We start from the raw sequence: 25,686 nt of genomic DNA, 5'->3' as shown, positions 1-25,686 counted from the left end.
CTTCCCATCAATAATAACCCAAAGCCCAAAAGTAAATCCTTCATTTTCTTGGACTTCTCTCTCCATCTCTAAGCACCTGACACCATCTCCATCTCTCATTCTGGTAGCAAACATTTGATGGTTTCCTACCATGTACCTGCTACTGTTGCTACCATTGTGCTGGGTGCTAGGGACACAGTAAACTGGTTCCAGCTAACCATCAAATCCTGGCTTCACCTCTCACTAGCAGTATGGCCTTAAGAAAGTCTCTCAACTCATCTCTGCCCCAGTCCCCTCATCTATAAAGTGGGGATAAAATAATACTCTTCTCATAGGAACATCACATCACAAGTGAGGTCATTTATTTCTATACAGCATGTCAGAAGTTCCTAGCACACAGTGAAGACCAGCTACAAGCTTGTTTGATAAATAATGATTAAACAACCATCTCCATGCAGTAGGATGAGAATTACCCTCAACATCCTTCTGACACTAAGAGAATAAGGTTTAATTTGGCCTGTGCTGAAGAAAGTCCAGGGAGACTTAACGAGGGAGGAAAAGTTATGATGATACGATGATATTTATAAGCAAATTCATTTAAAAAAGAGCATAGCCCTAGTGCTTTTCAAGAAAAATGAATCCATAAGAGTTGGACTTGTTAACCTCTTATTAAAAGATTGATTCACTTAAATGCAAACGCATTTCTAAAATAACTTTCTAAAATAACACTTTCTAATAATAAAAGAGTAATTAGAAACAATGAAAGCATAAAAAAGAACTCAGAGGCACCGACTGTTTCAGTCAGCTTTCAATTACTATTAAAAAAAAATACCTAAGATCATCACTTTGAAAAGAAAAAAAGGTCTATTTGGATCAATTTTAGAGATTTTAGTCCACGGTTCCTGGGCCCTGTTGCTTTGGACCTGTGGTGGCACCGTATATCATGGTGGGAGCCCATGGTAGAGAAAACTGTTTACCTCATGGTGGCCAGGAAGCAGAGAGACAGGAAAAGGCTGAGGACCCAATGTCCCCTTCAAGGGCACACCCTTGTGACCTAACTTCCTTCCACCAGGCCCCATGTCTTAAAGGTCCCACCCTTTACCCGATAGCACCATGCCGGGGACCAACCCTTTAACACATGGGCCTTAGGGGGACATGTAAGATCCCAAGTATAGCACCACCTATAAGCATTTTGTTGTATTTCCATCTATTTAGTGTATTCTTGAATGGTTTTCATTTTAAATGGACAATTAAATACATTGTCCTTTTCAAATATATACACATGTAGACAGATATATGGTAGAGTTGAAATTTCCACTTTTACCAACATTCCAATCCTAGAGAATTCCAAGGAAAAACCAACTTTGTACCCAAGTTCCAGATACCTTGCTACAATGTCACATATCTGTGTTCATATATACACCTGTAGTGTTTGGATTTTTAACTGCAAATGGGATTTGGTTATTCTTGTTGCTCTGTGATTTCTCATACAATATGTCTTGGAAAGTTTTCTTTATATTAATACATACATATTATTTTGAATGACTGCTCAGGATGGTTGTATAATAACTGATTTAGCCCTGTATTGAAAACAAGATTTTCAGTGATTTAGACTTTATTTACAAGCATTCATTTACAGCCATTTTCACCATAGCATGCCCTGCTCTATTGAGTATTACAGGCATTTCCTACAAATGTGCTTCAATAAAGTAGATAGTTAGAAATACCATTGCTTGGTCAAAGGGAATTCACATTTTAAATTTGCATAGATACTGCCAAATTGCCCTTTTAAAAGTCTTTACTACTTTAGAATAGGATCACAATATATAAAGTATCCATTTCTTCACACTCTCATTGGTATTAGGTGTTACCATTTGTTTTGATATTTGCCAACAGGGTGAGAAATCATGGTTATTTTGTAGCTATTTTAGTGAGTAGATCCATAATTATTAGTGTAGTGAATATCTTTTCATATATTTATTGAGGCTGTGTTTCTGAACCTCTTCTTCTCTGGGACATGTCACCTTAATACTCAATTTGAAAAAAAAACCCAGAAAATCAGTGTACAGTGATAAGCATTTATTTGGGGAACCTCGAGTTGAGCTACTCAGGACAGCTTGACTGTTGACTCTGCTTCATTCAGATGAGAGACTCTACCTCTTCTCTCTGCACACCTACAGAGGTGACCACCATCCTTGGACCACAGGGCTTGCCAGGGTATGTTTTTCTCATGGTGACAGCAGATTATAAAAACACCTGCTCAGCTAGCAAGTACATGCAACCCCTGCACTTATCACTTCTACTAATGCCACATTAGCCATCGTAAGCCCAAACCAAGGGGGGAGAACTGCTAGTTACATGGCAAAGGCCATAAATATAGAAATGTATAAATCAGGGCCAAAAGCCCAATTTACCACTAGGCAAGTCCCCAGATTTTCTTCATTTTTTACCATTTTACTTTTTAAATATTTTTCCACATTGTTTCCTTCAGATAAACTTTTGAATTAAAATGCAGAGTTCTAAAACACTCAGAGTGCCAATGTAAAGTGGGTTTACATTGACCATGTAGACTAATCTGGGTAGAATTTATGTTTGTAATATTGAATCTTCACCCAATTAGAAACTTTTTGGATGTTTTCGTTTACTCTGATTATGCTCTTTGGCAAAATTTGTATTTATTACAAAAAATTTCCAAACAAACTCAAAAGTAGAAAAACAGTAGAATGTGTACTTATTTATAGATCTCCCAGAATCAGCAATTATTAGGATTTTACCACATTTGCTTTGTCTATCCTTTTCCCTTTAACTTTGTTTTAGTATTTTCAAGCAAATCCAAGTCCTCATGTTACTTTACCCCTAAGTATTTTATCACATATCTTTTTGAAAATATACATTTGTGTATGTACGTAGTTATGTGTATGTTTGCATGACCATGAATATTATGTAAGTGTGCATATATTACACCTGTACATGCATTTATGATATGTCTGTACACACATACATACACTGTCATGCACACACTATGACATTTTGATCAATGACAAATCACATGTACAACAGTGGTCACTCAAGATTGTACCATATACTGACATCTTGGCCATCTTAGTTTGTGTACATACACTTTATGATGCTTGTACATAATGAAATTGGCTAATGAGGCATCTCTTAGAATGCATCTCCTGCATTCAGTGATGCGCTACTGTACAATTATTACAGCTAATAAAATCAACAAGCGTTCTTTAGTATTATTTAATGACCAGTTCTTAATCAGATTTCTCCCGTGTGTAATGAATAACTTTTTACAGTTTCTTCGTTCAAATCAAGGCCTATAAATTAAACCTGGTTGCTAGGTCTCTTAAATCCTTTCTTCTAGAGCAACCTTCTTCATCTGCCCACCCCAACCCCCACCACATACACCATGAACTCACTGAAACTGGGCCATGTCTCATGTACAACTGCACCTATTCTGAATTTTGCTGATTCTTGTCTGCTGGCATCATGAAATATGTCTGTCTAACCCCTGTGGCATTTTTGGCTAAGCAGTTAGATCTAGAGACCAGATCAGATTCAGCATCAAATATTTGGGAGGTGGGGAGAGCAAGACTTCTTCATAAGTGACACCATAGGCTTCCCAGGCACTTCCCAATCAAGAGACATATATGTCCAGATTTATCCATAGGGTCAGGTTTTATGAGTCTCATTTTACCATTGTGAAGTTCTCTTTTTGACGGATGGTTTCAGTTTGTTATTTTATTAGAAATTGTGAAATGGTGACATTCTAACTACCATTCCTTCTGCGAATTTATTAGCATCCATTCTTGGTCACCTTGGGTAAAATTCATATGCCCTCTCCGATTTTCAGTTTTCTAATGAAGAGTTGGTTCCTAGCACTCTACAAAGGTGACCAATGCATTTTTATTTATTTTTTCTTTTCTTTTTTTTAATTAGTTGCACATGACAATACAATGATCTTGACATATCATACATTTGAATCAAATGGGGTATAATTTCTCATTTTTCTGAGTGTACAGGTTGCAGAATCACATTGGTTATACAGACATGTATATAATACAGCAATACGAGTGTCTATTTTATTCTTCTGCCCTTCCTATCCCCCCTTCCCCTCCCCTCCCCTCCCCTCCCATCACTTGCCAATGCATTTTTAAGTGATTACAAATATTAAAATGGTGAAATGCTTAACATGTTCTAATCCTTTGCAGTGACTATTATTTTGGATATGGGAATTTTTCCATCCTTTGCAAGTACGAGTTTCTTTAAGTTGGGTTCTGACTCCTTTATCATGACCCTAGAATCCCTTCCTTGTCTTATGTCAGGAAGAAATGTTTCGGGAGAGGCTCCCATATTTCCTGACCCAGGCCTGTAAACCTATAGTGAGTGATTCTCTTAAGGAGCCCAGGTACCTATGAGTTGAGAGATGTCCCCAGCCTATGGCACTGTTGGGAGTTGATGGAACTTTAGGAGGTGAGACCCAGTGGTGGGCATGTCCTTGAAAGATATTGGGATCCCAGCCCTTTCCTGCATTTCTTTTTTGCTTCCTGGTTGCTATCAGGTGAGCAGCTTCTTCTCCCCACGTGCCCCCACCATGATGTAAGGCACTTCCACAGACCCAAAAACAATGGAGCCAGCCGACCATGGACCGGAACCTCCATGAGCCCAAATAAACCTTTCCTCCTTATGAGCTATCACCTCAGCCATTCTGTCCAGTTAACAGAAAGCTGGCTAGCACATACCTCCAGACTGCAGTGATGATGGAGAGAGATTCATGCATCAGTTATTTTGACCAAACCATCTCTAGGGGTTTTTCTTTCTCTTTTTCTTTACGTAATTGAACATATATGATTTGTGTTTGTCATATAACTTCCTCTTGGTTACATATGCAGCTTGAAGCATTATTTAATGTTCTTCCAAAGTATATTTCAAGGGCTTTATTGTTATTCCACTTTGTGGAAAAATTTATAGTCTTTTCAGAATTTATCCTCATTTTCTTCACTTTCAGTACTACTCTGGCAAACAAACTCTCTCAATATCTGTTTGATGCATCTCTGACTTATTTCCATTTGATCGACAGATTCAAACTCTAGACCAAAGACTATGGTAATTTCGAACTAATGACGTGATTTCTGAGTTGCTTTTCAAAGTATTGTGCCAATAACAACGCTGACAGCAGATTGTCAATTCCACACACTTTATCTGGTGTTGAGTATTATTAGTTTAAATCCTGCCCTCTTTACATATATATATTTATACATATTATAAAAATATATACCTATACATAAAATATTTATTTTATTGTTTTACTAGCTTGCAGTTCTTGTGTTTGTACTTAGTTGAACTTTTTTGTATGTTTATTTCCCTCTCACATTTCCCCTTCTGTGAATGGACTGTCCTTTATATACATTCTTTTATACAGTGTATGATTATCTTATCAATTTGAAATTCTTTACACATAAGGAAAATTTACTAACATGTGCTAGAACTGCAAATAGTTCCCTATTTTGTGATATTCTTTACATTTTACTTAATCTGAAATTCATAAGTTTTACGTTTACACTAAATAAAATGCATTGATGGTTTCCTTTGTGATTTTTTTTATTACTTTCATTTGGGTAAAACTTTCTCATCTCAATGGTCAAATATTCACATTTATTTTATTTTAGGTTTCCTATGCTTTCACTTTTCGAATTCAGATTTGCAATTTATTTTAATGTACATAAAATGCGCTGTTCTCTAACAGCCAATTTTCCCAAGTGAATTTAATGAATACTCTAGCCATTCTCTTTGATATTTCCTTTATTGCATATTAGAGTCATACAAAGATATGTGTATATAGTCACATCTATTTCTGGGACATTTTTTTGATCTATTTATCCATTTTATATGAATTGGTTAAAGTATAGTAGCTTTATAGTACATTCTAACATAGGACAAGCCCTTGAACATCTCATATTAAGGGAAACCTAACATCATCCTTCAAAACATTTCAAAATGGTACTTGCAGACCTCATGGGACCTAAGAGAGATTCTGTTGCCACAACAAGCATTTTAAACCCATTTGGCTGACTATTTTGTGATAGTCACAACAGTTAAACCACTACAATGAAAGAATAAAAATGCTAAAAAAAAATTCACAAGGAACCTTTCATTCTCTGGGTGTTCAATTTCATCTGGTTAGCTATGTGCATATAAAAGTTCAATGCCCTTAGATATACTCTCACGCTATTTTCTTTTAAAAATAAAAGTGTTCTTTCATGCATGTACTTAGAGATATTGACCTTAGACTCTCTGTGTCAGTAGTCACTTCTGTACATTGTCTCTGGCCAGATGTATTTGGAAGTGAAGCCATAGTTTCAGGTTTGGGGTCCTCAGCCTAGACAGAGATTGCCATAAGTGGCTTTCTGCCTCTGGATCACCACCAGGCCAGCGGTTTCCAGGCAGCATATTTTACACTTTAAAGAACTGAATGGCAGATGGGACACGCTGGTTATATAACTCTGGAATCTTCTGGAAAGATAAAACAGCTTTGGGAGGAATGAACTATCAATACACACAAAAACATGGTTGGATCTCAAAGTAATGAAAAAAATGGGGAAAAAAGTCAATACTGTGTGATTATATTTATATAAAATTCTAGGAAGTTTACAGAGACAGAAATACAATTAATGACTCCCTAGTGCTGGGATGAGGGTAGGGTGGGGAGAGAGAAAGGCAAGAGGAAACTTTGGGGGTGATGGATGTGTTTATTAACTCGATTGTGAAATTGTATGCCTTAAATATGTGCAATTTATTGGACAGTAAAATTTACAGTTATCTCTGGGATCTGCAGGGGATGGGTTGCAGGTATCTTCCCCAGGAAAACAAAATTCATGAATACACAAGTCCTTATATTAAATGGTGTAGTATTTGCATAGGTCCTAAGTACACCCCTCCCAGCATACTTTAAATCATCTCTAGATTACTCATAGTGCCTCATACAAAATAAGTGCTCTGTAAATAGTTGTATTGTTTAAGGAATCATGACAAGAAAAAAAAGTATGCATGTTCAGTACAGACACAATTTCTTTCCAGATACTTTCAATCTATGATTGGTTGAATCTGCAGATTCAGAAACCAAGGAGATGAAGGGTCCACTGTATGTGGTGTGTGTATGTGTGCACACTTAAAAAAAAAAAACAGGCATAGGTAGCAAGAGACAGAACAGGAAGAAGTTACAAGAAGGTGCAGGAGAGTAGAAAAGACAAGGAAATACCCAAGGATAAGGTGTTAACCTCAGTACAGCCCAGAATGGGAGTCAAAGTCCGTCGGACTTAGCAGAGCTTCTCAGACCTCACTGTGCACAAGGTGCTGGGGAGCTTGCTCACAGACAGATTCTGCCTCAGTGGGGCTGTGAGGGGCCTGAGATTCTGCATTTCTCACAAGCTCCAGACAATGCTGCTTCTGGTCTTTTGACCATTCCTTGAACCTTGGGGGTCTAGAGCATTCTGTTCAATTTGGCCTCATGAAAATCACTTGGGAGTTAAAAAACAAAATGATAAAATCCTCATGCCCTCGATCTCATCCCACTCCAGACATTCGGATCTGTTTAATCTAAAGTTCAGTCTGGGGAATCAAGAATATTTAAATCTCCCCAGATGGTTCTAATGTGCAGCCCAAGGTGTGTGAACCACCATATATATATATATATATATATATATATATATATATATATATATATATATATATATGCAAATCAGGAGGACAGAACCCCCAAAAGGTAATAGAGCTAGCAGATGAGCTAAGTCAGATCAGTATAACAAATCAATCCTGCAGTCAGAGCCAAGGTGGACTCTTTCCAAATATGCAAATGTACCTGAGTATGATTTATACCCACACAGTCATACCTTTGTTAAAGACGCTTGACTATATACACACCAGGCCTGGGAATAAGTACCACACTAATGACTAAGTAGGTAGGTGGGGAACAAGGCCTTCCTGTGACAATACCCACCAGGAAGAAAAGGCCATGACCAGGGCACACACACCTACTAACACATCCACAAGGATTTTTTATGAAAAGGAGACCACTTATGGCCTCCCTCCTCCTCCAACCTCATGGACCACAAACCAGGCATGTCAATCAAGACTGCTGTCTTCTGATGTGTCCCATATTTGTTGTTTTTTTTTTTTAAATCTCCTTCCATTCAGCTAGCTTTCTATTGATGCTAATAGGTTGGAAATTCTTTTCTGATCTGCCTTACAGATTGGTATCTGCATAATAGAATTCTGCTTCTGAAACTACTGATGCACCAGAATCCTAAAATGTTTAATGAGACTTGTCAATTTAATTGTGCTGCTTGGAACCTACTGAGAGAGGGAGAGAGAGAGAGAGAGAGAAAGAGAGAGAGAGTTTGTCAGCATTTTGCTGACAAATGTCACCATCTCCAGACTGATCTCTGCTACTGATTATTTTCACTATGGCTAAAAATATTGGGAAATGAGATGTGCTTAGTGAAACAATAGGCGTTTTTTTCTTCATTAGGTAGATTACATTGCAGTTTGGTAACAAAATCAACTTGAAAGTATTTGAAAGCAGTCTGGTTTGGTAATGGTCCTTGTGTTCAATTTCTGATGCAGAGGATGCTGTATATCTGGACAATGAGAAAGAAAGAGAAGAATATGTCCTGAATGACATCGGGGTCATTTTTTATGGAGACTTCAATGACATCAAGAGTAGAAGCTGGAGCTATGGTCAGGTGAGCCACTTAAAATTTGTCATTGTCAAGGGCATTTTTAGTTAATATATTTTTTTTGTCACATACATTACTGCTGGGTGCCATACATCGATATTAGACAGGTACAATTTCCTGCTTTTCAGGATCTAAGACTCCAAGACAGAAGGCATTGGAGTAGAGACTTATAAAGACAACTGCATAATTTATCAGCTGAAACCACATATCTTCCTCTGATGACAAATGTTACAGAGATCAGAGCTTCTGTGGATGTCATGGCTCCAATTGAGAAATACTTTGGCATCTTAGTATAATGAAATCTCATTAAGTCAACCTAGAATGGATTGAAAACCTCATTTTCTTATATTTTTTTAAAAAAGGTGTTTTTATAACAATGCAAAGAACACTGCAAGGTGTGTGTCTGACTAAAAACTTAAAAAATTATTAGTCTGAGATGCCACTAATTAAAAAAGAGTATTAGTATTTTTATCAAGGAAGGGCCATTGGACTTTTACATAGACACATGTTATCAGCTGCAACCTCAAGTTACTGTCTAGATATAAAATAGCAAATGGTATTTCCTTAAGATATTCAAGAATTCAAACTTTCAATTTGGTGTCTTTAACAATGGTGCAGATGAATAATATTTTGCTACATTTCCATACATGAATGCCTGGTCTATGATTCAAAATGCTTTTTGTTGTTGTTGTTAGCACTACAAGAAAAGGTGAATGTATGATTTCTTAGAGTTTCCTGGCTGAGATGACTGGAACTGTGCATTATTTTTCTGAGTATCTGATTACAACAAGTCACGTGATACATTCATAACTTCTGGTGCCTTGCTTTGACCTCCATATGGGATTTCCACATGTCTTTCACTCTTAGCCCCAGGCTGACCACTGGGACTCATGTCATGAACTCATTGCCACCAGCCAGCTTTGTGACAAGCTTCACCCTAACTCCTGAGAATGCCATATCTAGTGTTCAGGCTTGCCCACCTATGTTTCTGATATCCTGCCGAGCTATGATTTATGTTTTTAGATTCTTGCCTTGTTTTTAGATTCTTTCCTGGCTCCCCAGTTAAAAGCCTTCTCCTTCCTCAGAGACATCGCCTTTGACTACTGTCTGTTGTCCAGTGCCTTTATCTTAGATCCCCATTTTCTAGCCTTAAGTGATGTCTTAGTCTGTTTTCTGTTGCTATAACAGAATACCTGAGGCTGAGACTTTATAAAGGAAAAAAAAATCTATTTAGCTCATGGTTTTGGAAGCTGAGAGTCCCAGGTTGGAAAGCTCCATCTGTTCATCCTCTGGAAGGTCCCCCTAGGCTGTATCACAACATGATGGAGAAACAAAAAGAACTAGCCATGTACAGAAGGGCCCAAGCACATGGCGTGGGCTTGCTTTATAACCTGTTCTCACAAAAACTAACTCACTTGTGAGACCATTTATGGCCCTAACTTGACTCTCTTCAGATAGCTAATGGGGGGAAGTTATCAAGATAAGTAGAAAGGAAAATAAGGAGTCAGGGTCAGGGTGCTCCTGGTCAGCATGCCTTCAGGTAGGCACCCTTGATCTCAGGCCCTATGGCTACCAGCATTCAAAAGAGACCATTAGTTTAAGTCTTTCAGCCAAAAAAATAAGCCATACCCGTTGCTTGCAGAGATTCAGGGAATGGTGAACTCTGTAAATTTCTTTAACTCAAGAGCTGCTAGCATGTTCACAAACACAACGGAGATGTGTGGCTTACGAGAACCAGAAAAACGAGTTATTTATTTATTTATATATCTGAAAAACTGGTGGAAATACAGATTTACTGCACCCAGTGCATCAGTTTGAGGTATCCCCAGAGTTGATATTCTAACCAGATTCAGTACAGAAGGAGTTGGTAATTAGCCAGAAAGATGGTGGTCTCTGTCACCAGTACTCAGGTCGGTGACATGCAAGGTTCCTGTATTTAAAGTAGTCTCCTCTCGCCGTGTCCTACAGTGTAGGCAGAGACTCCCCATCTGTCCAGCTTATTAATATTTGGCCTTTATTCCTCTCGAAGACAATGCTGGTGTCCCTGTGGCCAGCATTCCTTCTAAGGAAGCTGAATTGGCTCGTGGGCTCTGCCCACGATAATGCTATCTACCTGCTCTAAGCCTAAGATATTATCTAAGTGAAACTCCCTTGGCCCTGAGGTCATCAAAGGGGTACCTTAGAGGACAGTTGCTATGTGCAGCCTCCTTCTATTGGGGGTGTAAGCTAAGTGGGCCTGAGGTACCTTTCAGTGACACACCTAGGAGCCATTTATTTTCAAGACACACAAGAACTCATGTTACTTCCAAGGTCAAAAGACTTCCGAGTGACTCTGTCAATCAGTCCTTCCTTCACCTGCAGTCATATCTTGGACAGATCTTTTAAATTAACTTGTACAATTTTTCAAAGAATTTCGAGTCAGCTCATGATCCTTGGACACATCTGCTCTCTAGTAGTTCTTTTGTATTTCTAGCATCCTTTGATGTTCCTCTGTACGTCACTGAAAAAAAATTTTATAAAGAACTTCTTTCTTCCACTTTAGCAGTTCATACTAAACATTCTGGGAGATCACTGTGTAAAAAATACACATTTTTTAGGCACTAAGTTGTGATTTTATTTTATTTTCTGTAGAGACTTTTTTTTTATATATCAGAGATTGAACCTGGGGGTGCTTAACCACTGAGTCACATTCCTAGCCCTTTTTTATTTTTTTTATTTTTAAGACAGGGTCTTGCTAAGTTACTTAGAGCCTCACTACATACAAAGCTGAGGCTGGACTCAAACTTGCAATCCTCCTGCCTTAGTCTCCAGAGTCTCCAGAATACAGAAACTATCTTGTTTTAAGAGTGGTTATTAAGTAGCTTCTCATTTTCCCCCCCAAAATAGTTTGAAGATGGCATCCTCGATGCTTGTTTGTACGTGATGGACAGAGCACAAATGGATCTTTCTGGTAGAGGGAATCCCATCAAAGTCAGCCGGGTTGGATCTGCAATGGTAAGCAACGTCTATTGATGGCTGAAAACTACCACGTGCACCACTTGCCTCAGCATAGATGTTGGTTCATTAAAAGCTGTTGAAATAGCAACTCACACTTAATAGACTTTTATTTGTGACACTCTGACTTATGACACCCTGCATAGCTCTTGAATTCTCTGAGCTTGTCATGAGCTGTAAAACAAAAAATTTATCTCAATACTGTATGTTTCTTGGGCTTCAGACAAATGCTGATGGATATCATCCTGTTTTGCAGTTATCCTTAAGAACCTCTTGCCTGGCAACTAAAAACTGACTTAAAAAAATACATCAATGACTAATCAAATGGTCCATCAATCAAACATCAAGGAGCACAAAGATGTACAAGACCCAGATTTTCTCCACATTTACACTGGTGTTAAGAGTAAACAATAAATAGCTCTATAGAATTCTAGCCTCTATAGCTGTGATATCTCACCAGAGAGCTTTATTGCTTATGAAGTGGGTATCAGTTCTGCCCAGTCATCTAATAAGGTAGGTGCAATAGGTACTCCCATGCCATTTTAAGGAAGCACGGTGATGTCAGTTTGTTAAAAACAAAGCTTCCACTAGAATCCAGGTTTATTAACTCCAAGTCTAGCCAGGTTCTACATTTCATCTACTCTTTGTAGGATATCGTGAGATGTCTTTGAGGATGCAGAGATCCTGCAGTGGGATGGCTGAAAAGGAAAAAGAATACCCATGAGTGGGAAGCTTGGAGCCAGGGTTAGAAGCAGATTAAATGGGACCCTGGGTACTCATACGCCAGCACATAGGTCTTGGTGGAAAAAATATGTATCACATTTGGTTCAGGAGCATAATATTCCTGAAAAAAAATCTTAAAACAGGCTCTATTCATACAAAGACTGAGAATTTATTCTTAGCAATGTCCTGAAGTTTTCTAAAACATTCTCCCTGGAAGAATTTTATTTTTGAGTTGAGTTTATATATTCTTTTTTTTTTGGGGGGGGAGGGGTGTTACTGGCGATTGAACTCAGGGGCACTCGACCACTGAGCCACATCCCCAGTCCTATTTTTATTTTATTTAGACACAGGGTCTCACTGAGTTGCTTAGAGCCTCACTTTTGCTGAGGCTGGGCTTTGAACTTGCAATCCTTCTGCCTCAGCCTCCCCTGAGCCACTGGGATTAGAAGCGTGTGCCCCCGTACCCAGCTATATATTCTTTTGACTTAAACAAAATCAGTATTGCTGACATACAAATATGAGTCCAAGGATGATAATGGCATATAATTTCTGGTGATGGTTTTTATTTTTTCAGGACTAAGTTACTTGTAAATTTAGGACATGTGAGGACTTAAATAGTGGAGGTGGACATTAACCCCCAAAAGTGGTTTTAGGATGAGGGTGTAGCTCAGCGGTAGACTGTGTGCTTTAACGTGGGTCAGGCCCCGAGTTCAATCCCAGCACCAAAATAAATTAAAAGGTGGCTTTGTTTTCTGTTGTTGGTTATACTACATAATGAAAAGACAATGAGTTCTAAAGACTTTGGAAATCTTATTATAATAACTGTGGATAACAATACGTATTAGACCTGCAATTGATAACTATTTTTCCTACTTCAAAAAAAATTCATTTTTTTTCTTCTTAGAAGTTACCACAACAAGTTTGCAGTGGGAAGGGAAGAGCTAGGAGTTATTAAATACAAATTAATTCCTTCCTAAGCGATATTTAATGGCATGGCTCTCATCCTAAGCTTACTCACACATTGGGTGTATTTTTACAAATACAGAAATCCCTGAAACACAAGTCAACACAGGAGGAAAGCGGAAAGGGAACATCTAACATAATGCTGTCTCTAGTGGCCTCTGGCCAAGCAGAAGTTGTTAGGTATGGAATTAAGCCAGAAATGCTATTGCAAATTGCCTTGAATTTTTTTTTTTTTTAATTACAAACAGCCTATGAAGTTCTAATTTGGAAAATGTATATCCCCAGTTACAAGGTTTGGAATTAGAGAGTCTGTCTGGGCAATGGTTTGGCTCTGGTTGGATTTGGCTTTTGGAAGGGGAGACCATGTAAGTTAAGGGGTAGAGCATCTCTACTCTTACCTGACCGATTTTAAGCCACATCTCTAGTTCCTTATCCTTGTTCACACACAGAGAAATTGTGATGGCTTGCAAAACCCTTTCACATCTGTGATCTCCTTCAATCCTTGCAATAGCTCTGTGAGTAGTTCCAACATCTATTCGGTTATGGTGATTTTTAAAAACTAAAATATTGAGCCTCCAAAAAGAGAAAACAACCCTAAGAAAAAAGCATCAACTGGTTTTTAATCCTTCAGGCCGTTGGGCTCCTTGTTCACAAATCCTTGAAATTCAAAATTTCGGAAGTGAAATTTCATGAAATTTGAAATTTCTTAAAATCATGAAAATTCTGAGTGCAGTTAAACAAAGATCTTGGGGAGGGGAAAACCCTTCAAATTTCTCAAAGGTTTGCCTTAAAATATGAAAAGATGTATTTAGAAAACCCAGCAAGAGCTCTGAGTTAAAGAGTCTAGCAGGAATCCAGATTCACAGGAAGGACAGGCCTCTGTATGCTCTCCAGGTATGAGGCCCAGGCTTCAGGAGCAACAGAGCTTGATGCACCAGGTGTTTTTGTTTTTATCCTGAGTCCCTCTCAAATGCTTCACAGCCTGTCACAGAGTCTGGAATTCCTCTCACAGAAAAACCGACCCTCAGAAAGAGATGCATGTGACACACCAATCCTCCCGGAGGTGGGACACAGTGACGTCAGTGCATGCCGAGAGGAGGGCAATGGCAGGCAGACTTTCCTAAGAGCAGCCGATGCCAGGAAGGAATGGGCACAAACAGCCCTGCCCTCGTTGGGTACCTGAAGAAAATGGAGCTGAGTAGGGGCAAGGAGCACATGACCTGGGGCCCTCGGAAAAATTGACTTACTGTGGTCATGGCTGATTCTGGCAGCCATGAAGTTTATCATGAAGTTTTCTTTCAAAGCAAAGTAACAGCAACCCAAAATAACAGAAGCAAGGAAACACTGTGCACGATGCTAAAAAAGCACAGAGAATGACTGAAATTGTGCAGAATTTCTAATAACAATCATATGCACTTGGATTTTAAGTGCACAATCCCCAGCTAAAAAACCTTTATGGTCCAGTGTACATGACCTTGACTAATCGTTGTGAGGCCTCAGATGTCAGTAGCTCCTTCTCCCATCCACACCAGTTGTGACACCCCAAGATGTCTTTGGATATTGTCAAATGCTCCCTTGGGGTAAAAGGTCATTCCTAGTGAGAACCACAGCATTAAGTCTCTCTTCATCTCAGTTTTCCTGGCTGTGGGACAGTAATAACATTTTCTCCTGGCCTGCATAGAGGATTATTTTGTTCAAAACCTGCTGGTTTTATTCTGCCAAGGAAGAGAAAGTGGAGACAGCATTGCATACAAAGGACCAGGCCCCACGTCAGGAGATAGGACCTTGGACCTTGGATAGGACCTTGGACCTTGGATCTGTTTCTGCTGCTAACATAATACATGAGTTGGGGCCAATAACTCAACTACAGGGTTCATTTCTTCTTAAAAATCAAACTTTGTCTCTGTACTCAAATCACATTTGTAATTTCCATTGACAGCAAGAATTTTTTTTTTTAATTCTTCAAAACAAAGTTCTCCTTTCTTCCGTTTTTGTCCCTTATACATTCAGTATAGCCCTCTTATTGTGGGTTGCTGTTATTTTGCTTTCAAATAGAAGTAAGAAAACTTCATGATAATCTGGACACCCTGGGATTGCTGGACTTTCCCAAGAGAAAAAAAAAAAAATCCTGTAATCCCCTTGTCTGGGGATTGGGCCTGAGATTTTTATAGCCCAATTTTTATTTAGGCTTTTCTAAATACCGATTTGTGCATTTTATAAGATCTATACTGAAGATTTGTTTAAGAGAAAAAAGGAAAAAAAGAGGAAATTAGAAAAAAAAGAAGAAGCTTGCCCAACGTTGTGCTTCTTCTCTTAAATGGCACACCTTGATTACTCTTTCCTTTCCACCTCATTTCCATTGTGACAGTCTCCACCAAGAAAATTGCCAGGAAATGTGCCAGGAAAAGTTAAGGAGGATGCTTTGTGCCATCTGAAAATCCACTTCACTCACATGCCATTAGTAAAGCATTCCATTGCCAGCCCTAAATGGCTATGAAGCCACCAGACGTGGATTCTGAGCTCCCAGTCATACTATCAAAACGCTTCTGCCCTGACAGGTGACAAGAACAGCCTGGTCCTGGGGAGAGGGGGTGGCAGTGATAATACCCCATCATTACTGCTGCTGGTTACCTGTCCATGCCGGCTTTGCCCCATGACTAATTGGATTTGGCAGGAACCGTAGGCAGAGCTCTTTCCCCAGAGAGACGCAGTTGCTGCTGCAGGGGCCTCTGCTCCTGCAGAGAACGGTTTGCTTAGTCACTGTGAACCCTCTGAGCCTCTCACCTTCATGCCCACTTGTTCCTGGATGGTGAGATTTTATCCATAGAAGAAGAGCTGTATTGAAAGGAGCACACAAGATCTGGAAGATTCTCCAGGGGACTTTTTGATGAGGAAAGGAGAGGCCTTGGGAAGTGATGTCATTCACTCAAGGTCACACCACTAAAAAAAATGGCTGAGCTGGAACTAGATATTGCCCTTGCTCTCAGGTCATATCACTTTAGAAGGCTCCTACCAACACATTATTACAAATAACACAGCTCTCTATTGAATTGAGCAGCTGTCTCATAGAAAAGAAAAAGCCCCCAAGCAATTGAGCTCAGAACAGGTAGGTGAATTTCAATAAACAGGAATAAACGGGGAAAGGTGTAAATCAGAAGATTCCAGATAGAAGAAGTCACTGGGTGCTTTGGAAAGAGGTCCCAAAAGGATTAGGTACCACATGTGGTATAATGGTGCTAGTGATGAAAGTAGCGGTGGTAGTGGTGGTGGTGGTAGTTGTGGTGATGGTAGGTGATAATAGGTTTTTTCTTTCCATCACTATAGTGGTGATGATGTGGTTATGATGGTGGCAATCGTGGTGATAATGGTAAGGATTAATGGTGGTGGCGGTGGCAATGGTAATGGTGGTGGTAGCAGTAGTGGGGTGATGGTAATAATGACGGTAGTGGTGGTGGTGATGTTGATTATGGTGATATTGGTAGTGGTGGTGATGATTGTGATGGTAGGAAAACACTCACCCACGCGGTCATTCATTCAACAAGTATTTATTGAGCCTCAGCACTACCAATCTGAGCACTAGAGCCCAGTCATGAACAAAACATTGTTTCTACGTTGACAGAGCTTACAGTTTAATAGAATAGACAGACTAGTAAATAGAAAACTTCAACATGATATAGCAAATTCTCTTGTGGAATTAAACATAAGATTGTTTAGGAAAACAAATCTCTCAAATTTAACTCAAAGTTTCCCCAGGACTAAACCCTGGCCTAATGAGTGTTGAGATATTGAATCAAAAGATAGAGGAATGGCTAACAAAGTCCCACAGCAATAATAAGCCACACTACTATTCAGAGAAGCCCTCTCTCGATGGTTGAAATTATATCCACATTGTCAGTCACTAAAGCATAGTAAGGGGATATAGCGATTTGCTCCTCTTGGGACTTGTGTGTTTTGCAATTCAGAAAACACAAGGTTGCCACAACTCAAGTTTGTCCCATGGGGTCCCAACACCCACACTTGCTTGATTCCTTGGAACTCTATTTTGATTCAATTATAGTGATTAAAAAAAAAGGTGATATTAATGGGGGGAAATTTGAGGGTGGTAGGGAAGAAAATGTCAATATACTTACATATTTTAAAATTCCAGGGCTTTCCACTGTTGCCAGCCAGGACTTTCCAGCTTCTCTTGAGGTGTGCACGTTTATTTTTAACCCTAGTCTTTTGCTAATATCGAACCATGGTGCCATCATTAATCCCCATTAATACCTTGTTCTGACTGTGCCTTTGGGGAATTAACTCAAGATTGAACTTTTTTAACCAACTGATGTTCTGTGTACTCTTTAGTGTTACTAAAAAGAACCTGAACTCCAGCTAGTAAATCAAACTGACCACAACTGGAGGCAGGTCCTGAGTTCTTCCAGAGCCCAGCACAAGATGCATAGCTATACACCTTTGAGACAAAATGGGTTTCATGGTTTCTGATTCTCAAGCACCCGTGATCCCACAGATAAACTGAAAATAAGGCTAGTTTCCCTTTGTCCATCTTTTCTACCTTTTTCCCTGAACCAGTATTTAGAAAGGTTTTTTTTTTTTTTTATTTCCATGCATGAAAAAGACAGTCATGCCCACACTGCTTTGAGTTGTTGCCACGCAACTCCACAGGGGATTTACTACAAAACCATGTTTTGAACATTTTTCCCTCTAGTTGTTTACTTGCCCATCTTGAATGGAAAGCTGAACATTCAGAAGACTTCTTCATGCAACAAACCTTAATTAAAATATTCAGATTGTATTTAAAATTTTGCTTGAGTTAGAAATTCCACACCCTGCGTCATTCCAAATGAACTTCCAAGTCAGAAATAAATACCTAAACTCTCCTCACTGATCATACAATTCACCGCGGTATAATTCCCTTACAGTTTTAATCTTAAAAATACTTTTAAATGTATGAAGCAATGTGTAACTGCTCCTTTGGTTCAGAAGACAACCAGCCCCTGCCTCCTTTCTTGGAATGAACTGTCAAAGAAATCTGAGGACTCAGGTGGTCGGTGGCCATTGTCTCCAACCTTTTACCACCAAGGAGCTTTTTCCCATTTCACGGAATGAATCTTGTGTCTATCAAAAAAAGCATGATTACGTAATAGTAACTGGTTTTCCCATTTCATTCTGTGTCTGGTTTATATAATTGCCAACCAGAACTTCCAATGGTAATGGCGGTGGTAATGATCAGTGCTACCTCATCAGTGCAACCACACTGATGTAAGTCAGTGCCACCTTTGGGAGAATAAACATACTACCTCTGCTTGGTGTTTTGTAAGAGTGATGATGGATCACCAACTTACTAACTTGCTGGATCCTAGAAACCAAAATTCCCAAGCTGATGGCCATTGTCAGATGGAGGCTCCATGGTAGAGTCAAGGCTCCTGCCCAGAGTTTCTGTGTCTCAGATCTATCGACTTTTATTTGAGGTTATTATCGTCTGTCTCCATGATTTATGCCTGGGTGTCAGGGAAGACATTCCTCAGTTTGGAATGGCAGAAAAAGGAGAGGCACCTGGTGGTCTTTGTAACCATTCAAATGGAAACACAACTCAATCTGTAGGAGCTCCCACGGTGGCCACCTTTGGAGAATCTTTTGATTAGTAGAAAGGTTATGGCAGTCCAATATAGTAAAATACTAAATTACCCCTTACGAAATGATTCTATTTTCAAATCCTAACTTAGAGTCAAAGTATGCCCTAAAAATGGAAGGTATTTCTGTAATTCCTGAATGACCATGGAAATCCAATGATGAAGGGGAGGTCAGAACAACTCTCCTACATTTTTATTTTTTATTTTTGGTACAGAGCATTGAACCCATAGGTGCTTTACCACTGAGCTACATCCCCAGCCCTTTTTAGTTTTTTATTTGGAGACAAGGGCTTGCTAAGTTTCTCAAGGCCTCCCTAAACTGCTGATGCTGGTCTCAAAATTGTGATCCTCTTGCCTCAGCCCCCTGAGTTGTTGGGATTACAGGTACGAGTCACACTACACCCAGCATATATTACATTTCTAACAAAACATGATACCATAAGGTCACATTATTCACCAGGGAATCTCATTTCTGCTTGTTAAAGATTTTCAACAATTTCATTGGAAGCCAATGGAAAAAGAGAATTTCCCTAACAGAAATTATCTTTGCAGACACTTTTGAGGAAATCATATCCGTCCATAAATAACCACTGTGCAGATGAAGAGACTGAGATATCAGGAAGTTGAGTAACTTTATCCAAGGTCACAGGTGGCACTGGAGTTGATATCTGGCTGCCTGATCCCTCTGTTCTAACCTCAATGTTACATTTCCCCTGGATTTGCCCTATTCCTGTCCTCTCTCCATATCACATGAGCTCCTTGGCTACAAAGATAATGCCTTTTATGTACTCTGTCTGGTTCAATCACGCTCCTTTAGGTGGGGGGAAATGAAGGACAGTGAGCTGTTTAGACCTCATTTTTTTGCCTCTCTGTTAAAGCCAGAAATGTAATGAAGTTTCCATTTGTGGGCAAACAGCTTGGTTTCTCAATTATTAAGGTTACATTTCTTGTGCCTGTTCTTCCCATATTTTTGGAGAAAAACAGACATTTATTACAAGCCATCTCTCGAATGTGATAATCGTAGTCAATCTAAATGTCTTGCTTTCCCTGAATTGCTTCCTGGAATGAGGTTTCAATGCAGCATCTATTTTGTAATCACACAGGCTATTTCTGAAACACGGGGGTGCTTGCTTTTCAGCACTCCCTCCAAGCTATGCAGCCGAAGCTGCTCTGGTCTCCTGGGACAAATGTCCCCAGGATAGATGGAGAGTCGGCAGTAAAGCCAGTGAGGACGGTCCTTCATGCACTTGGGGTTTCTTTCTCATCCTTCTCTTTCCTACCTTCACCTCCTTCTTCTCTTGCTCCATATTTTCCCCTCTCCCTTCTACTCTCACCTGTCATTCAAATATCACTGGAGACCTGTCCTGGACCAACCAGCCCTACACCATGCGGCAGTGATATGGCAACGAGAGAAAGAAGACAGCAATTGGAGAGCTTGTCAACTCTCAGTTTCTCTCTTGGCCCACTTGTGGCTATTTCTGTCATGACTGTCAATTAGTAAAATATGCGGTGGCCAAATGAAAATCCTCGGTTACTGAGAGAGACACAACTTAATCGTCTCTTGTTGCAATGATCATCATGAAAAAAATGAATGATTCATGGACACATACCAAAGGATAGTTGATAGGAGTAGTTATATGTATCACAATGCAGATTAAGGTTAGTTCACGTTGTTTTTTTTAAATTAAAGTTAAATTTACATGTACTAAAAAGCATGGATGCCAAATGCACAAATCAATGGGTTGGGAGTGGGGAAAATCACCACCCCAATCAAAATATAAACATTTCCATCTGTTGGAAATTTCCCTTATGCTCCTGCTAGTCAATCTGCATCCGCACAGACAACCACTGGTCCGATTTCTTGCAATAGATTAGATTTGTCTGTTCTTAAACTTCACATAAATTGATTCATACAATATGTATGGGGCTGGTCTTTTTACTCAATCAATGGCTGCACATTTTTAAAAATTTTATCCTATTACAGATAGTATTTTATTGTATCCAGTGTCATGATCTGTCTATACACTCACCTATTGATGGACATTTGATATTTCCACTTTGGAGCTATTACAAATAAAGCTATTATGAACATTGTCGGAAGATGTGTGTGTGTGTGTGTGTGTGTGTTTTCATATGTCAGGAGTACATAGCTAAAGGCGGCACATCTGGATCACAGCATATGTATATGTTTCATATGACAGTTTTCCAAAAAGGTTCCATCATTTGATGTTTCTTCCAACAAGGTATGAGAGTTCTGGTTATTTCCACAGCTTCATCTGTTCTGGGTGGTTTCAAACATAAAATAACCGAGGAGCTGGGGTTGTGGCTCAGTGGTAACCAATCCAATGGGCACAGAATGGTATCCAGTTGTTATTTTAATTTTCTTTACTCTGATGAGTAGTGACATGGAGCACTTTTGCATACATGTATTGCCCTTTGTGGATCTTTTTCTGGTGTGGTGTCTTTTCGAGTCTTTTTCCCCATTCTGATTGGGTTATTTGTATTTTTATTGGTGAGTTGTAGCTGCTCTGTGTACATTTTGAATATGTGTCCTCTGTCAGATATATTTAGAGGATATTTCTCCCCAGACTATGGCTTGCAGGTACATTTTCTAAACGGCATATTTTAAGAACTGGTTTAAAAATTTTATGAAGTCAATTTTTAAATTGCTTTTTCAATCTTTTAATTTTTTTTTTTTTTTTTTAGTTGTAGGTGGACACAATAGCTTTATTTTATTTTTAGGTGGTGCTGAGAATTGAACCCAGTGCCTCATGCACACTAGGCAATTGCTCTACCACTGAGCCACAACCCCAGCCCCTCAGTTGTTTTATGTTTGTTTGTGCTAGGGATCGCACGCAGGACCTTGTGTGTGTTGTTGGACACGTTCTCTACCACTGAGTCACACACCCTTCCAACTGCTTTTTAAAAATACTTCCTGCTAGAAAATCTTTTTTAATAAGTCCTGTGCTTTCTTTTCAAAGCTTTCTAATGGAGTTTTTACATTTTTATCTATCTTGAGTTATATATCTGTGTGGTATGAAGTAGGGGGTTCAAGGTTTACCGTTTTCCCAATGTATCTATTTATTCTGGCACCATTTGTTAAAAATACTATTGGAAAGGTTTTCATTTGTTGGGAAAAAAAATTATTTGCGCCACTGAATTGCTTTGGTGACTTTGTTGAAAATCAGATAACAAATATAAGTGTGACTGTACTTCTGCACTCTCTTGTTCCCTTGGTTTTTTGTCGATTCTTATACCAATTCAACCCAGTATATCGATTACTGGGTTGCTATAGTAAATCTCCAAATCAGGTAGTTTTTCAACTTTGTTCTTTTCAGTATTGCTTTTGGTTACTTTAGGTTCTTTTCATTTCTATACAATTTCAAGAACTTGCCAATTTCAACATGTTGGTTGGTGTCCAAACTAACCCACTGAGGTGACCTCGTAAAGAAATATTAAAAGATGACCTCTACCCATCCTCCAGTGATATCATGTTCATTCATTCAGCAGAATTTATTGAGTGCTATTCCTGGGAATACAAAGACACAAGAGCATGGGAACTTCCTTCCTTCTCTCCTTTCAGGAACGTATAATCTGGTAATGGAAACAAAGACGACCAAACCAATGACATAATACAACCTGATAAATAAGATGCTAGTAAGTAAGCAAAGCATATGGTTTTAATAAGCTTCTTCATCATTGTGACCCAAAGACTTAACAAGAACAACATAGAAGAGGAAACGTTCATTTTGACTCATAGTTTCAGCGGCTGAGTCCACACTTGGTTGACTCCATGGCTCTGATCCCCAAGGTGAGGCTGAACATCGTGGAAGAAGAAAGCAGCTCAGGACATGGCAAGGAAGCAGAAAGAGAGAGAGCTCCACTCACCAGGGACAAAATATAAACCCCCAAGGCATCCCCCCCATCCCCCCGGCCTGTGACCTTCCTCATGCAGCCACACCCTAATTGCCTACAGTAACCGCCATTTAATCCATATCAGTGGATTGATCCACTGACTAGGTCACACCTCTCAGGATCTCATCATTTTGCCTCTGAAAATCCTTGCGTTGTCTCACACATGCGCTTTTGGGGAACGTTTCATATCGAAACCATAACAAGTGCCATACGAGCGCAGAGTCAGGACATCAAAGAAATAGAAATTTCCAGAGTGAAACCAGCCGAGTGTTAAACAATCAATAGGCTCCTGACCAGGAGAAGAAGGGGTTTGCGGGTAGAAGGGCATTCATTCAGGAGAGAGAATGACATTTCCAATAATAATACCAAGAGGAGAACAGCTTGATGAACCCACCACTATGAAAAGTGAAGGAGCAGGTGGATGGCTTTCTTTTTCTTGGGATCGTGTGTGTGACCCTGTCTATTGTTAAAGTGTCATAAAAGCCCTGAAAGGATCAAGGTTGAGGAGCCGGGCAAGGGAGAAAATAGGATGACTGCCTCCCTATTTCTTTTCTCTTATGTGAATTTGCTGGGATACCTGTCCATGGGGTTACCCAATAGAGCACCTCATCTGCAGGCCTCTCCCCTCCTATCCCTGCTGTAGGTCTTGGTCCGTCGCAGGGCAGCACAAGCAACAGACAGCTGCATCCCAAGACTAATGGGTTTCCAAATTTTATTTTCTAGAATTGTTTTCTAAAATATCGATTGAACCCAAGTGCACAAAAGAGAAAGGTTGGAGCAGCTTTTCTTGTAGCAAAGTGGTGACTACAGCTTCCCCCACCAAACTCAGCCCTCTCCTGCTTCACCCTCCAACATGGTAACCAATGAGGTTCATTATAAAACCCCAGAGTGTCATGGAGCACAGTTGAACATCCCCTCTCCCACTTACACCTGTGATTAAGATTGATCCCCACCAGACTGTAGCTGGGGACTTGTGGTTCACAGAACCATGGAAGGATTTTTACAAGTAATAATTCTCATTTCCAAACCTAAGTTTATGCTTTAGAAGCTAACGCATGCTACCCCAAATTTATATCCAATAGTCTTTGAGAAACTATTACAGATAAGATTAGGTATAAAATTGTCTTCTTATAGAATTTTTTCTTATAGAGAAATCCTAGCCTTGATGAGAAAATCACATTAAAATTTAACAAGATATAATAGATTTATAACAGAGAAAAGTCATTTCATCATAGCCATGTAAAATGGCACACAAAAGAAAAAAAATACATTTACATATTTAAAAATCACTGTCAAAATAGAAGCGTCTGTGCTACAGGAAATGAGAGAAATAAGAAATGCCACTTTTTTATTTGCCAGTATCAACTTAAAATCTACTTAAGCCCCCATGACCAAAACTGGAGAGAAGTCCACTGTGGATCATGCTTTAGGGTTCTTCCTATTCCTTTAGATTTTATTGAAATCCATGCCTTATTCTTACTCTAGGGTGGAGGTCTACCCAGCATGACTGCAGAACCAGCTCAGAAGTTCAGGGCAGGCCAAGCATGACCAGTTCTCCTACCTCAGTCCCATTCACCAAGGGCCTCATACCCACAAGGCACTGCGTTTCTACATTTCTTTCCCACATTTCCCCAGTGCCTGATGGTCCACCTCCTCCATGACTGAGCCTCCCTTTTTAACCCTCAGGCTATTGCCTCTGCCTCTCTCCATATTTGAACAAGCCCAATTTCATCCCTCCAGGTAGACCTAAGCCTGGAAAGCAAACCAGCAGCCCATCCCACTGGGCACTTTCTCTGACACAGAAAGGATATTTGGGGGCCTGGCTTATTTCACTTAGCACGATGTTCTCCAGTTCCATCCAAGTACCAGCAGATGTCATGATTTCATTCATTTAGTGTGCTAGAGTAAAACTCCCCTGTGTCTAGGTACTACGTTTCCGCTGTTATCTAGATGGACACCTGGGCTGGTTCCATAACTTGGCTATTGTGAATTTCACTGCTACAAACATGCACATAACACTATGGTGTACTGATTTCAGTCCTTTTGGATAAATACCAAGGAGTGGGACAGCTGGGTCATATGGTGGCTCTAGTCGTAGTCTTTTGAGGAATCTTCATACTGATTTTGAGTGTGGTTGTACTAATTTGCAACTTTACCAACAATATAAGTGCACTTTTTCCCCCACATCCTTGCCAGCATGTTATTATTATTTGCATTCTTGATGATTTCCATTGACTGGAAGAAGACAAAAATCTCAGTGTGGTTTCAATTTGTATTTCTTTAATTGCTAGGGATGTTGAATTTTGTTTCCTCTATTTGTTGACCATTTGTATTTCTTCTTTTGCGAATGTCTATAAATGTCTGTTTAGTTCTTTGAAATTTATTTATTGTGTTATTTGGTTGTTTCTTTTGTCCTTGCTTTTTGATTTTGTGTGTGTGTGTGTGTGTGTGTGTGTGAAGTTTTTTGAGTTCTTTGTATATTCTGGATATTAATGCCTGGTCAGAGGAATAGTTGGCAAACATTTCTCTCCCATTCTGTAGGCTTTCTCTTCATGCTTTTATTTCCTTTGCTGTGCAGAGGGGTTTAAATTGACGCCACCCCACTATGGATTCTTGGTTTTATTTCTTGAGCTTTAGGGTTCTTGTTAAGGAAGTCAGTGCCTATGCTGATATATTGAAGTGTTGATCCTATATATATATTTTTTTTACTAGCAATTTCTTGTATGAAATGAAGTCTC

The 25,686-nt window shown here is 39.4% G+C and overlaps 1 protein-coding gene across 1 annotated transcript in view; it reads left to right on the top strand.

The window, feature by feature from the left end:
* Positions 1–25,686, top strand: part of F13a1 (coagulation factor XIII A chain) — a 164,088-nt gene that overhangs the window by 60,415 nt on the left and 77,987 nt on the right. Inside the window, exons 5-6 of the mRNA XM_046453537.2 lie at positions 8,611–8,729; positions 11,610–11,717. Of these exons, the coding sequence (XP_046309493.1) occupies positions 8,611–8,729; positions 11,610–11,717 (227 nt within the window). The remainder of the gene's footprint in view (positions 1–8,610; positions 8,730–11,609; positions 11,718–25,686) is intronic.

Source organism: Marmota monax, unplaced genomic scaffold, assembly GCF_021218885.2.
Source record: "Marmota monax isolate L192 unplaced genomic scaffold, Marmota_monax_Labrador192_F-V1.1 WCK01_AAM20220418_F8-fsc00029, whole genome shotgun sequence".
Taxonomy (NCBI): domain Eukaryota; kingdom Metazoa; phylum Chordata; class Mammalia; order Rodentia; family Sciuridae; genus Marmota; species Marmota monax.
This window is presented reverse-complemented; position numbering and strand designations above follow the sequence as displayed.